Source organism: Tenebrio molitor, chromosome 8 (assembly GCF_963966145.1).
Source record: "Tenebrio molitor chromosome 8, icTenMoli1.1, whole genome shotgun sequence".
NCBI classification, from domain to species: domain Eukaryota; kingdom Metazoa; phylum Arthropoda; class Insecta; order Coleoptera; family Tenebrionidae; genus Tenebrio; species Tenebrio molitor.
In genome coordinates this window covers 12,669,832-12,685,842 of record NC_091053.1, presented here as the reverse complement: position 1 = coordinate 12,685,842, position 16,011 = coordinate 12,669,832, and the positions used below count along the sequence as shown (strand labels likewise).

The window sequence follows — 16,011 nt, the reverse complement described above, 5'->3', positions numbered from 1 at the left end:
ATGACCACAGCGGAGTCTTGTTGCAATGCGTTCTCTGTCTCCTATAGTTTCATTTCTGTCTCATCTTATTCGATGCCGCAGAAGCTGGTGGAAACGATTTAAAAAAAGCAATAAAAAAGATGATTACAAGGCAATGTAAAAAAGACAATTTTACCATAACAATTGCAATAAATAATGATAAATTCAGATTGGAGTAAACTCTGCGAAATTATTTATTTTTATAGACAGTTTGGCACTACAAAAATTAAATTCGGATTTAATTACATATTTTCTTTGGATTAGCTTCGACTGGCAATATAAGCATAAAACAACAGAGGAAAAAATGTAATTATTATCGTGATTTTTCACGTTTCGCACCTTTGTCCATCACGACCACCGCAATATTTCTACAGTTAACTTTAATAAATCCCGGCATAATAAAAGAAGTGCAGTCATTAATCGCAACACATAAAACTCCACACAAACTTTATTACTCATCAAACACATTTTAATAGCTGCACACTTTATTCAGCTTGCAGTAAAAATCCTCCAGAAAAAATATGTATTATGGGAATAGTGCTGCGAATAGCTTTCCCTAAACTGTGAGTAATTTTTCTTTGTACTCTGACTACTTTCCACAACATAAACATCAAACTGCATAATAATTTAAATATTATTATGAATTTTTGTCGCATTCGCTCATTATTTCCCTTTATCAGCGCCTGATTCATACGCTGACATTAATTCGCACTTTTATTCAAACATTCGAGCTGCTAATTGTTCAGAACTTTCTTCTGAAATGGAATTTGTCACATTCTAGTTCAGTCTAAAAAAAACTTCGATTTTTTTTTTAATTCGATAAGAGCGCACAGCATCAAGGCCGGAAGTATTTATCAATGCGTCAAGTAATGAAGCTATGAAGTATTAATACCTATTGATTGTGACATGTGAGACTAGGATTGGCTTGAAAGTCAATTTGTCAAAATCTGGCGTCCGTTGTGTTTTGTTTTTTCCAAGTCACCCTGTAGTTTCGTTATCTCGAATTGGTCATTACTTCCAGACGAGATTTATGTCTTGTAACAGCACCACTAACATTTCTCATTTGTTCCCTAATGAGGCAAAAAACAGAAGAAACATAACACAAAACTACAAATACAAAAGAATATTAACACCGGATCGTAAAGTGGTGCAGCCGCATTTCCAGTACATTTCTAATTCATTCTCTTGCGGCAACTCCCCACAAATCTTGTTAACCGAGGGATAAGTCTAATGCTGTTTGTGCTTGTTACCGCATAATTCTGCAATAAATCACGCCGTTCTATTTGCATAACGGTCCAAATCTCGAATCTGCAAATGGACGAACTGTTGTCGACGAATAAATTACAAAAGGTGTGTGCTGGACGCATTAATATTCCTTTCAAAGCAAATCCCGATTGTTGGTTTAACGTTTAACTACCAGTCGAATGTCAAGAGTGTCGTTTTTACAGATGGCTCTGGGGTCGGCGACGGCAGCGCCCTCCCCCGCTCGAATTAGCCCAATTAGCAGACGGTCCCGCTAATTGCTGTTGACACACTGATATGGACACAGATTTATGGGTCTGGCTCATGGCTCGTTTCCATACTAATCCATGCAGATGAGGGAATTTGTTCCATGGGTGGGGATGGTACTGTTTGTCGCTGTTAAACATTTTAACATCCAATTAGAGAAGGCAAATAACTTGCACTTTTTCTTCGACTGAGGCCTACCCAGAGAATGTCTGGCGCAATACCAGGAGCACTTGCGATTTGCTCACGTGACAAAGACTCACTCCAGTCAAGTGAGGACAAGACCATAGCAAACCTACACTATTAGTCTGTAGAGTCAATGGGACGTAAGTCCGGCCGAGATACTCCCACTATACAACTATAGCAACATTTTCAATTTTGGTTTAGCCTTTTAGCGCATGTTTATTAATGACCACGACTGCTGCACTACTTTCTTAACCAGATGAGTCAAAATCTGTCTCAGCTTGTAAATTAATGCCGCACGCGGGACTCCGTCATTATTCACGTCGCATTCTCCGGATTAAACTTCTTATTTAGTTTAAAAACAGTCGGGTCCAAAAAGACCCGGGATTAGAGATGCAGCTTCCTGAAAACATTGGAGAAGTATCCGGCCAAACAAACCGGAGCTGTTGGATTAGAGCGGTTCCGCTTTGTTTGGAGGGGCGGCGTCGTAAGGGATGACACCTCAGCGGCAAAAACAATGATCAAAATAAATAACGACGCCGATAATACGGAGAATATCCGATACGAATGTGCTGAATAAATAAGGGTGGTTGGCACTATTTTCCTTCCGACAGCGGCCATTTCGAGGGGATTATCCAGATTTGGGGCTGATCGAGGGTGCGTACACGAGGGCACTTACTCTTATTGCTTTTATTATTATTCGGCATGTTCCAATTGAGCATTCCCATTCGGCTTGCATTAAACGCCCTCGCCTCAACAATATCCGTGTTTACATGGGGATTGCGACACTCGGGGCAAATGTGAGATTGCTGGTGTAGTCTTAATGATCGGAGGAAAGGGTGCGACGGGGAGGAAACGCGAAGGAATAACAGTAAAGTGTTATTTATTCCTTTCAATGTTAGTGTGCATGCTTTGAAGGATTTATCGTTTTAGAAAATGCAAAAAAAAAACTTCAAAAGGACAATAGAAGGGGGCGCATTCTGGTGTATTTGCGTTTGATCTAACTTTCACCCCCAGAGCCCCCGCGACTTTTTCAAACAGGAACATACCACGTGCCGCCCGTCATTTCAAAGGTAATTTAATGAGGAATGCAGCGATTGGTCATTTTTGAAATTTCGCCAAGAAATAGGCGAGTTATGTGGAAATGTAACGATTACTCTTTTTATGTTTTTGCAGAATTGCGTCAAGTAGTGAAGAAAACTAAAAATATGCTAAACATTAAATGGTCAGAATCTTGGATTAACATTCAATAAACATTCAATTTGAAAACGTGTTCGTTATGCAACAAGTAAAACGTAATGATTTACATTTTAACCAAAAGAATATAAATTGTTTTTTATATTAGAAACACATTTTGAACTAAATTCATTTTGAACGATCTTGGAGGCCAGTGAGGAATGAAAATGTCGAAATGAACGTTATGGGTCATAATAGACCCTGCGCAGTAGTCAGAAAAATTTCAGACACTGCGAGTTCTTTCTTTCTTTCTTGTACAATATCTGTTTTTCAGTCGAAGCTACTTGTTTCTTAAATGGGATGCTGAATAGACATTGTTGAAGGTGTTGAAGCGACCATGATCATCATTTATTCTCAGGGAGACGGACACAACGGCCTTTGACACTTAACATGAGGGCAAGAATTCTTGATAACCACATTGTCGGAACTATCTTCACAATTGGCACTTTAAACGGTGACATTTAGATCAAACGCAAATACGCCAAACTGCGTCTCTTTTGGTATTCTTTTAACGCGTTTTTGCATTTTACAAAAAAATAATCTTTCAGAAATTATTTAACTGGCTCATTTTCGTCGAGACACCCTGTATACATAAATATTTCTAAAAAATTATTATAACAATGACACTTAGTAAAATAGATATGGCAACACTGCACGACCGCGAGCATGCAGCTGTCGACAGCGCCAAATCGTGAAAACGCGTTTGAAGAAATTAATTCAAAAAACGAATCTAAAAAATTGAACAGTTTCGCTATAATCGGAGATTTGCCAAGTAAAAAATAGTGAGGAGGAAAAACAAGTAAATCTAATAAGAGAAAAGATATTTGGGGTGTCCGGTCTGTGAACGCGACGTTGCCAAACTTTCAAGTTGTCGACCGTGGAATATACGAGGAACGATTCTGATGGTTTATTGTAATTTTAAATCGATATTCATGCCAAGGTGAACGAAAACATCATTTTCCGTTGATTTTTATGCAAGTTACAACATTTAAACAATAGAATTTTCATTGTTTCAAAGGATTTTGGGTTTGGGGTTTGTTGTGGCTAAATTTGAAGTTTTACTTACTCTCAGTGGGTTTCTCCATTAACCGCTCGTTAAAAGTTCTAACTTTATTGACGAATCACTTGGAAAATAGTTCCCAGTTGTTTTTTTAACGCCTTGGGTATTGCTGCACAATACCGTGTGATCATTTAAATTTATAATTATAGTAGGCTATGATTTTTAAATTAGATTGGCAACATTGACTGTTGACGGCTTGATTTGGAATGTCAAAGTGACGTTATTTTAAGAACGCTGAATCGCAGGAAAATGGTGAAAGTATTCCATACAAGCTTGCGTTGAAGATTTTTCGAAATGTATTCTCAAATTTTCCGGTTGAATGCCCAAAAACGCTGTAACTGTTCAAATGTTGGAAAATGCCTTTGAAAATATGAAACGGCGAGTTAACAGTTGCATCGAAGCCGGGGGAGAACATTTTGAACATGTGTTACAATTGTTAATAAAACTGCATTATTCTCTAGTGCTTCATTTCATTTAATTACATTTTAAAATGATTGAACATACGAGAGAACTCTAAACGTCAACATGTTTACATAATCTTTAATTAACACAGCGAGTCAATTGACAGGATCTGCACAATGTTGTCAATGTTGCCAATCTAATTTAAAAATCATAGCCTACTCATTAAAGTAGAGTAGAGTAATTTATAATTATTAAGTATATAAATTTAAATGATCGCTCGGTAAGTACCTAAATAAAAATTCAGATTTTTATTTTGGAGTACGACTACTTAGTGATAAATCATCTCAAGTGTTTTTTCTATCATTTTATGTCTTATCACTAATTATTATCAGGTTTGAAAATTGTAAATGCGATTCATCCCTTACGTCTGTTCACAAGCTTTAAGAAGCATCAAGCAGTATAAAATCGGCTTCTATTGTGTCAGGTGCTGAAATAATTTGCCGCATCATATACTGAATACATATCTATAATTGATCGTCGGGTCAAGCCAGCTTTGGAAAAAATATTATTGTGCCGCCTTTTTGAAACTGATGCTTAATTTTAATTCGTTATTAACTGTCACTTCTGACATTGACGTTTTTAGTTCATTTCGTTCTTTGTATTCGTTTTATCGCAGCTAATCAGTAATCAGTTAATAAATACCAAAAACCTGTATTTTCCAATACAAATTGCAAATATGTCTGCTTTTAAAGGCAAACAGACTGGCAAAATTTTTAAGTTTTATTTTAGCTTTATTTTCTTGACAATGGTTTATTCGATTGAACAGAACAGGTTCGTTGTTGTTTCTTAATTTCGAAATGGAAACTTTATTAATGGTAATACATATTCATTATCTTATTATAAAAAGAAAAAATTAATTTAAAAATGAATAATTTTGAGATTATGGAAGATTTGCAAAACAGAACGTGATGAGCTGAAGAAGAAAAACAAGATAAATGAATCCAACAAGATAAAAGAAAATAATTTCGTGCATTCAGTCTCCGAACGCGACGTTGTCAAACTTCCACCTTGTCGACAGCACATTCAGGTTAGAACACGACCGTTTTCGACGATTTATAACAATTTTAAATCGACATTCCTGTCAAGGTGAACGGTACCATAATTTTCTGTGGATTCTTGCATAATTTACAACATTTTAACAACACAACTGTCAATTTTTGTAATATTTGTAACAGTGTCAAATTCGTGTAAAAAAATGGAAAACTAGAACACAATCAGCGAAAAAATCAAATACAATGTGAACGTTAAAAGCAGAAATCATGTCGAAACTGTACCTCGACCGGTGTCGCGCTCAAATTCCGTCGAACACGATGCCATAAAGTCGGCGGCCATTGTTTTGACTGGACAACTTATTTTTCAAGTAGTCGCACCTGACCAAAAAACATTAACATGGTGAATGAGTCCGAGACTGCGACTCGACTTTATATTATTATTCACCACAAACAATCGATTTTATTTATCACGTGTTGAAGGTAGAAAATTGAAAAATCGTAAACTCTCCATAAACTCTACTATTCCTTTTTTGGCAGCAAAAAAAACACAAAAACGATAACAAGTAGAGCCAGTCGTACAACTGTCCAGTGGACTAGATTTATCAGTAGGTGGCGGTGTCGACGTCGTGTCATTAATGACTGTAACCTAACAAATTATTACGCCAAGTATCAAGTGTTGGTTGGCAAGATTTTCCACTGAATAAAATTAAATAATGCAAAATTCTATTTTGAATAAAACTAGATTATTCGAAACCGTTTTCGCTGTGCCCCTCTGGATGCTGAGACAAGAATAGAATTCACCTTCATTATTACCTACTCCAGTTATTGACCCGTAGGGGATGGTGACACCGATAAACATCTCTTTTGTATTCTCACGAACCGGAGTTTAATCGATCAATAATCAATATTCGAAGTTCAAGAAGGTTTGCATTTGACAAAGACCGTAGTGTATAATTTATGCGTCAGCTCGAGACGAGATCTCATCTCCCTTGTTTGTGAGGGCTGATAAGGAGCAAAGTTGTAGCGAATTCACGGGGGGAGAAAAACCCCAAGAACAACGACGTCAAGATGCAATTACACGATTGGGGATCGACGAACAAAAAATGAACATGCGGGTGGCCCAAATATTTACAATGTGAACGACTGACACAAACGTCATAAATGTCAAAACAAAAAAGATATTACAGAAATGTCGAAATTGTTTTATAAACAATAAGAAATCGATTTCGTTACAGTTTGATTGAAAGTTTCTGTATCTCACTCTCTTAACATTTGTGCATATTTTTAATGAGTTATTTGTCCCATGATCCCGTATAATCCCCGGTTCCGCCTCGGCCGGGTGTTCCCTACTGATGACTTTCGCAGACTTTGCGACTCTTCAAACGATTTCAAATCTTCGTCGGTGGTCTTCTCTTACCAACTGCCGCACACTCGATCTGTCAAATTTTGCCACCAGGAACTATAAATTAGGCCACAAACACGAAAACTTCAAAAAAACTACTGGGACAAGACACGAGACACGTCAACGTCATTTTGACAGCAAATCCAAAAAATCCAAGACATTTTTGAATTTGCGCTATTTGACAGTATTTTGACACAAAAGATCTCATGGTAAGCCAGTCTTTCAAATGAAAAACAAGAGAGCTTTAACCAGATTACCAATTACCATGACCATTTTCTGAAATTAGACATTTCATTCGTACTTGCATGTTGATAAATGATTAATGAACTATGGCTGTATGACCATCCGCGACTGAATGGTTCTATATAAAGCAGTTTTATGGATTGAAACGGCATTTCCTTCAGATTCATTTTATTATTCATTCATTTATTCCATTACTTACAGGTACATTACCTTCGTGCAGCTACGCTCCAGCTTAGTTCTGCCATCTATATTTAAACAATTAACACACCAGCTGGCATGTCTAATCCGGTCATTTTATATGTTTGTACCAGGGTGGTTCATGATTATTTACTCCAGACACAGATCAAAACACTACAACTATTCAAATTACTATTATTATTATGTCACGTGACACAAAAGTATGTAATTATTGTTTAACTGGATAAGACAATAAACTGGTTCATTGGAGTAACCAAATAGTAGTTTATTTAACGAGTTCGTGTGTAAATTGTTTTTTTTTTTTTGGCATGAGGCACACGAGTGCCAAAAAGAGCCCAATTTACACACGAACGAGTTGAATACAACGTTTTTTTTTGTTCGACGAGTCCCTTAAAGGCTCCAAATCGCTTAAAATCTTTAAAATTAGCTTGACGTTTCGTTTTGACAAGTTGTGACATTTATCAAAATCCGTTCACAAAGGAGAAAATTCTCAAATTGTGACAATGTCGAACAAAAAATACATTTATATTTTGATGTTACGAAAAACTGTTAACTTTTAACTGAAAAGTTATTTGAACAATACGTATGATTTTAGGTGAAAGGTGAAATAGTTATGGCAACACTGCGCAACCGCGAGTGACAGGTGTTGACGGCGTCAAATTGTAAAAAAATTAGTGTTTGAAGAAGTGAATATAAAAAATGAACAATTTAATTAATAATTTTTGTATAGTGGAAGACTAAGAAGCATGAGTAAATCCAACAGGAACAAAAGGAACAAAAAAAAACATTTCGTGTCTGTGAAATGTGAATGCAGCGGTGAAAATGTGTCCGGAAATGATTCCGATTCGGATTGTTATATTGGGGTACGTCGTAACGATCAGTATAAAACCGCGAAATCGAAAAAAAAAAATTAGAGTAGGCGCTGACCAAACATTTCAGTTGGCAATTCGTGTGATTTCAATTAACAGATGTCAGTCTTAAAAGTTAGGTTAGTGATTTTGAGAATGTTGAAATCTTGATTTTCATAAAGCATTTTGTGTGACCTGTCGGTTGTAAAAGAATTTCCTCAGCTAGTACCGAGTGACTATAAATGATTGAAGGAAAATAGTGAATTAGTGAATTGGCAACACTGATGCAGTTGGTAGTGTAAATCTTCTCGTGCATCATCTGTCAATCATTTCTATTTAGATCAACTGAAGTGTATTAATCATGGCCATCTCGATTTTTTTTTATTTTCGATCGCACGGTATTATTTCTTAATACATTTTTTTTTGTCTGTTTTCAAAGTTGTAGGCGTGGTTCATCCCTTGCGTCTGTTTACAAGCTTGAAAAAGCACGTTGGGAGTGTACCAGCCGAGTAAGAACGATTGTCAGTACTGTTGCTTCCGAAATTTCCCGATATGATCCGCCTTTAGTTAATACGCGGTTTAAATTTGACGAAATTAATTCCAAAAGTGAACTACTTATTACAAAACGAAAAATAGTGTACTGGGACAGTAGCGTGAAGAAAGTAAATGATTTTTGTGCGTCTGGTCTCTAAACGCGACCTTGTCAGCTTCGATGTTGTTGACAGCTGATTGAGGTTAGAACATGGCGGATTTCAAGGATATATAATTTTATCTATTTTAGGTGCGGGTGTTTGCCGTCGGGTCCAGAAAAGCTCTCGTTTGGATGGGTTACTGTTTGTTCGCATAATTTGCTGTCAATTTCGCGCACTCCTTGCCCCATTTGTCCGTAATGAACGAAACTAGTCCTGTCGGGCGTTACGAAACCGCCAAGCCGGCTCGTTTCGAATCGAAATTATTAATCCGAACACATCGAAGAAAATATTTTTAGCCGTCCAGCAGCCGATGTTGACTTTTTCCGAGATCGTTAAAGATGAAAGTGGGAATTCGGGTTATTGGTTTATTTCGGTCTCGTGTTGAGGGAGGGTATGGGGCCCATTAATGATCCTTTCCCATTTCGTTAGACGGTCCGGCTTTGTGGGTTGACACGCTCCGTCGACCGTGTAACAGCAGAGGCCGTAATCAGAAGACAATAGTCGAGAAGCGGAGAATCGACCGTACGCACGGTCATTATGTCTTCACACTGTCAAATATTAGCGGAATCGATTTGACGCGACTTTTGTACGTTTGCACTTTAGTGGCGGGCCGGGGACGGCGATTTCGGGACGGTTTTAGCACTGGAACGTACAATAACCCCGCACCTTGAAGGTGGACTGGTGGATGAAAGTGGTTTGTCCTGAAGTAGGTATTGCTCACGACCAGCAAACAAACAATTTCCTTCACTATTTACACCCAACTCATAAGAAAAGTCTTCACTTCTTCACAAATCACATTTTTATGTTTCTCACAAAAACAAACCATCCCTAATACACTACACTCGTAAATTACCAAGACCATAAAATTAAAAAAAAAATCTTCGAAGCTGTAAAGGTTAATAATACAATAGGAACAAAAAAAGAGATAAGGGGCGGCTGTCGAAAAAACAATTTCTGTAAACATCTGGCGTAGCTTAATAAACTGTCACCTGCCAATTTTGGCATATAAGTCAATTTTATCTAAACAATGATTTAAATGGTTTCAAATCAACGTAAAAAAAATTGATTTCAATTCAAAATAATTTCATTTAAACAAATATAGAGTGACATTGAAATTTATCCTCAAAGTAGGCGTTGAAGAGTCGATTGTGAACGCACCACGGATTAGCTGTTTCAATCTAACCTTACTTTTTGCGTTGTTTGTGTTTTTACTCTGCAGAGTGACGAATGGTGCGTTCACAATCGACTCTTCAACGCCCACTTTGAGGATAAAGTTAAATGAACACCCCATACAATTAGAAAGTAAAATGGCATTCTATCCTTTTCAATGCTTTCAGAATTTTTGGCGCCAGTTAAAATTTCTTCATCCTAAATATTTTCAGCACTAGTGCTAATTTATTATTTTCTTAACAATTTAGACCTGATTTGTTCGATTCCAAGTTTCACTTGAGTTTTTACTTTACTGGAGGAAGTGAAACACGTGAATTTTCACATTACTCAATCACATTCTACCGATATGAAACAAAAGATTAATTGCCATGGTAATACGTTCAAAGAAATAAATGTTTCGTCTGGCGTTTCTCCAGGCTTTGTGTTGGAACCTCTGCTTTTCAGAATGCTTAATAACGAAATGTTACACAAGTTACAAGTTACAAGTTACAACTCATTGTGTTACATGACAAGGGACTGAAGTGTAAGTTTAAACGACGCGACGAGGGCAAAAAGGGTGAAGAATGAAAAATTTCGTTGTATTATCTGAGGAAAATGGAAGTGCGTGGTGTAGTGGCATGGATCATTTTCATCCTCCGCCTGTGCACCTAATTTTAGAGGCTGATCCGCTCCGTCATCCAACACCCGCCATCGTAAATCGGAAACTATTCAATAAACTGGGCCACGACAACAACCAGTTCTTAAACGGTTTGCTCGCCGAATGGTAATAGCTACACGGCACAATACCCACTTTATGTTAGTTTCCGTTTCCACACCATTAGCTTTCCTGTTATTATGAACCGCGCGTTCTCTACACCTTGATGACGAATTCATAACAAACAAGTTCAACGAACAAGCCCATGCGAACTTTTTTCCAAAATAGAAACAGTACCGGGGTACGTCCACGATAAAATATCGCGAGGGTGCTGCTCGGCAGCCGCATTCTTGCACGATCTCTTGCGTCATTAGCAGTTAGCACCCCGGCGGGGTGCGAGCGTACCTGCCGAGGGGAGTGATGGCGGGGGCGGTTCTGGTCGAGTACTCCGTGCTTTCTGTTGGAAAAGAGGTGACGGAGAAATGATGAAGGAGACGAGTACCTGCTCAGTCTGATTTGACAGTTATTGCACTTGGTAGATTTTGAATTGGACAATTTGCAGGAAGTAATGATGTAATGGATTAAACAAGGACGAGACAACGAACCGAAAAAAAGTACTTCAAGCAATAAAAAAGATAATAAAAATGAGTCAGGTGGCTACTTCTGGTGAAATAATAATTACGTGTGAGGTTCCTCGAGATTCAGTTTTGGTACCAGTGTTATTCGAATTAATGTGGATGGTACCAGAATAGTTGGTATTTGACTAATCTATAAAGATATAAATGATTTTGCAGAAAATGTTGAAAGGACACGGCTGTGAAACACTTTGACTACATAATTTTTTCTACTTCAGTTGGATAATGTCAGTTTCAGTTTGTCTAATAATAAAACTTATTCTCATCAATTTATCTTCATAGTCGTAGTATTCAACTCGCGGATAATGGCTATTACTCGCTCGGACGAATTACGCCACTCGCCTGCAGGCCGTGATACAAAATTAGCGTCACGAGTAATAGCCATCATTATCTGCTCACTGAATAATATTCTATTTTCGAATTTGCGTCTGTCTCTCATAGGTCTATTATTGTAGTTGGAGTCGTTTATGGCTATCTATTAAAGCACTCTTGGTTTAATGGATCTCTAAGAAAATTTTTATCAATATTTCAGTGTATTATTGTCATTTACACTAAAAAACTTCCAATATTAACGTTCAAATTCTACTTTTTAACATCTGTTGCAGATGTAGTTGCATCCGTTACCTTGAATTATCAATTACATAATACAAAATTCTCTAGAATTTGACAATTTAATTTTTTTATTTAAAAATTAAAAAAAGAGTGCAAATTCGAAAAAATAACATAAAAAACTCGTTTTATAAGGGCATTGGCGCACTCGTCCCATAGAAAACTCATCTACGGCTCGTTTTCTACACCTGGGACTCGTGCGCCAAATCAATCCTTGTTCTTTAATATACATAATCTACTATTATAGATGAGTGTATTGATGCAATAAGTGAAAAAATTACTCACCACAAAATCCAAAGCGATTAGGTCCAATGGTCATCGCATACCACTTTCAAAAATGAATTTACAGCACTTTCACACTCTAGCTTAAACAGTTTCAGTGGAACACTGAAAATTTCCCGTCGGATGGACGCACTTAAAAAGCAAGTCGATTGATCCTTCAGGACGTCGAAATTTTAAAATTGGTAATTTTAATGATTCCCCTAGAGAAAAGACAAGGGAAGAAGACTTTTAACTGGAGGACAACTAATTTCAAAACGAGTGAAATCGGAGAAGATTCCGACGGAAGCATCAAGCTCGCAAATATTCAAACGTGTCAAAAGTAATCATGTTGAATGTTTTGGTACAGGAAATTGTCAAATTTGTAGAGATGCGACGATTCAAGATATCGAATCAAATATTCTTTTATGTAAAAATCAAAATTGAACGATTGTTCGTGTAGGAAATTTAGATGGACACAGTTGGTCGTACGGTTGAATTAAGTGTTTCAGAATTGCGATTAAAATATTTATTTGCAAAAATCGTTAATTTTGGAAGGTGGGACGAACGTATTATTTCCGTTTGAATATTTTGAAATGTTTTGAAAAATGTATGAATTCTGTCAAAATTGGTCAAATAAAAAATAATGAAGGAATTAATTCCAGTTTGTAGAATAGAATGAAAATCAAAAATATTTTATAGGAGCCAAAATAGTAAACCCGGTATTATATCGAGCATTCATTTAAATTTATCCTCAAAGTTGGCATTGAAGAGTCGGTTGTGAACGCACTACGAATTAGGGATCACGGATCAGCTGTTTTAATCTTACGTTTTTACACGAGTGATGCGTTCACAATCGACTCTTCAACGCCAACATTGAGGATAAATTTAAATGAACACCCGATACAAATTCAGGTTTTTATCTTGAGTTAGGTCTAGTGATGACTTTCGAAATGTGTAAAACAAACGCCAAAATAAAATACCTACTGATCTTTATTTAGTTACAATGTAACTTCACGACTCGTGATTGAATTTTTAAATATGTACATACATATTTAATTGATTGAAAATTTAGAATTACAAATGATTTGATGTGAAATAAATCTGGCAACGTTACATGAGAGCGGGTGACAGGTGATGACGACGTCAATGTTTTGAGAAAATGGAACCAAAAAGCCAAAAAGTGGACAATTTTGGTCGTTTTAGTGGAAAATATCGAAAAGACAAAAAGAGTGAGGTGTAAAGCAACATACTTACATAAATGGATAAAAAGATGTTTCGCGTTTAATCTGTGAATGCGATGTTGCCAAATTTAGCTGACAGGTTTAGAATACGGCCAAAGTAAAGGGTAACGTCAATCTCCGATAATTACGTAATCTTCACATCTTGAAATTTTTATATTTAGTTCCTTTTTCTAAATTTTATAAAAATATGAGAGGCTAGCTGAGTTTTTCCAATGTGTTATTTACTAAGAAAATATGTATGTAGATGTAAGATTTTGAATGTATTATTGGATATTATCGTAGGTACGAGTACAACATAATTGAATCAGGAATTAGGACAATAACAATAAAATTGGATTTAGTTAGTACACAACATAAAATAAACGTAGTTGAAATTATAACGGGTGTTCAAAAACTGGCACGTTTGGAGGCGGTTCCAGTTTGCAGCACGCTTGTCGCTGCTTAATCCACATAATCTACGATTAAACTTATGACTATAAACAAAACGTCAACCGCATCTTAGACGTCCGTTCAAAAACTAGAAAGAAAATGGATTAGTTTTTGAACGCAGGTTATTTGTTAAATAAATCTAATTTCCTCAAATAACCCAAATAATGGAGTACTTGTTATAACAACTAAGCGGTGTGTATAAGTTCAGATTTAGCAACAGTAATTTAATGTTGATTTAACAGTAAAATTTTATAGGTTACTCAAAAATACACTCAAATGTTATTAACAACAAAAATTACATCAAAAGATTTATTTGTGTCAACAATACTGGTGTCAATTTTTTTTGTGTACAATAATATTAAAAATCGAACGAGTCTATAAACAAAACAAAAAAACAAATAAAAACGAAGAAATAAAATGTCGGTTAAGAGACAAAAAAAACTGTAACGAGACACTGTATAGTACTTTTTCAGTGTAAACAACTAAACTGTCAATAATTGTTCCTCGGCTTTAAGTAATGAGGTCAACAATAATAAGTTTTAGGTTAAACCTGACTGTTAATTTCCTCGTTAGCTTCGTTCAAAAAACTATCAGAAGCCAAAGAAAAACCCAAAAGGAAAAACCATCTTCGTTTATAAAAATTACTTTGACACGAGAAATTGACATTTTTGTCTTTTGAAAACTTTTGTTGCCAACATCAAAACGTTCCAACAAAAAAAGATCTACACAGGGATTTCGTATTGCGACCGCATTTCCTAACATTCCCTAACGTATATTTTTTCAAAAAATGGACTACATTTACCTGTATGTACATTTTTAACTTCCTCAAAACATCTTAGATTTAGCGATCTTTACATTTTATTTTAAATTTAAAATCACAAAATGCCAATTTGATGAGTCGTTGCGTTCTAAATGTTCTTTTCAAAAATAATTTTCTAATAAGAGCAAAAATTGCAACCGTGACACTTGAGATTTATTTAGATTGTGCAAACAAAAAAAATTACTGGACAGACGGATTACCAAAAATATTTCCCAAACAAATTTATTGCAAAATTAAATTAGATCACTTAAATTGCTACCGTTTAAATCCGATATTTAAACGATTTATTGTTGTTAACTCAAAAATTCAGTTGATGACAAAAGACAACAAATATAAAATGATGAAAAACAGTTCCAAAAATTGTTTTTGTCAAATAAATATATCTATTTTAAGTTTCTCCAAGTGTCTTTTTCTGTGAAGGTGCTAATAGGAACATAATTTAAATTTTCATTTTCACTTCCACCTATCCAAAATTTTGTGTATTTTGAAAAAAAGCAACGGAAAAATAAATTGGCTGTGATAAAATTAAAAATTGTAAAAAAAAGTTGAGAAGATGTCACATTTTGAGAATTTGTGGAGGAAAAATTTTAGCGTGTTGTTTGCATCAGTGCCTCGGCAAAATGAATTATTGTTCTTACGCGATTTGGGGGTGAAGTCGAGAACGCGATAAGTTTCGAAAGAAGAAACCGTGAACCCTCAGCCACTGATCACTGCACGCGAAACCCCGAAGCGCACATTTCGTGTCCGGCACCGTCCCCGGTCGGCGGCGTCGTGCTCACCCCGCGGCCTCGGCCCCCCGACTGACGTGTGAGAAAAGCCGCGTCCGAGCCCGAACACAGAACGTGATCGTGCCAAATCACATATTTGCTAAAAGGGCAGCTCTACGTTCTACTTACCTTGCGAGTGCGGAACGTGACTATGTAGGGTTCCCGCTCTGAATAAGTGGCGGCAATTAGCGACGGCGACACACGCGGTGGCGGCGGCTCCTGCTGCTGCTGCGGTGCGTGCTGTAATCCGCGCGCGCGGCCGTTAGGCATGCACTGGATCCGACCGACGAGGTGGATGTCGCGGCTCCCTGTCCGATGACGAGGCTGGAGGCGGGACCCGCCTCTCTGTTCTTCCCGTCGGACGATTCAGCCGACAGAGGCACCCCCGGACATGTTGTGTGCACGTACGGGGATGATCGGAGAGGCGACGGGGATGATTTTTAATTGCAATCATGGGGGCAGCGGGCCCCACGGAACACCCCAGATGCAGTCATCATCATCTCGCAAGTGATTTGCCCGAAGCTCAGATTAAAAAATATATATTTTAGAATTATTCGTCATTCTACGATCTACATCCCCAAGATAATTTATGCATTGAAATCGGG

At 36.9% G+C, this 16,011-nt stretch overlaps 1 protein-coding gene across 3 annotated transcripts in view; it reads right to left on the bottom strand.

Moving 5' to 3' along the window:
* sim (single-minded) overlaps positions 1-15,677 on the bottom strand; it is a 58,166-nt gene extending 42,489 nt beyond the window's left edge. The window contains exons 1-2 of one of the 3 annotated variants that reach the window (XM_069056670.1): positions 15,278-15,431; positions 12,174-12,302 (exon numbers count right to left, since the gene is read on the bottom strand). In XM_069056670.1, coding sequence (XP_068912771.1) covers positions 12,174-12,207 — 34 coding nt within the window. In that variant the 5' untranslated portion in view covers positions 12,208-12,302; positions 15,278-15,431. Of the gene's footprint in view, positions 1-12,173; positions 12,913-15,277; positions 15,432-15,535 lie in introns of those variants that run through there. The other 2 variants (XM_069056671.1, XM_069056669.1) reach the window with 2 other exon arrangements.
* Positions 15,678-16,011: the final 334 nt, after the last annotated feature.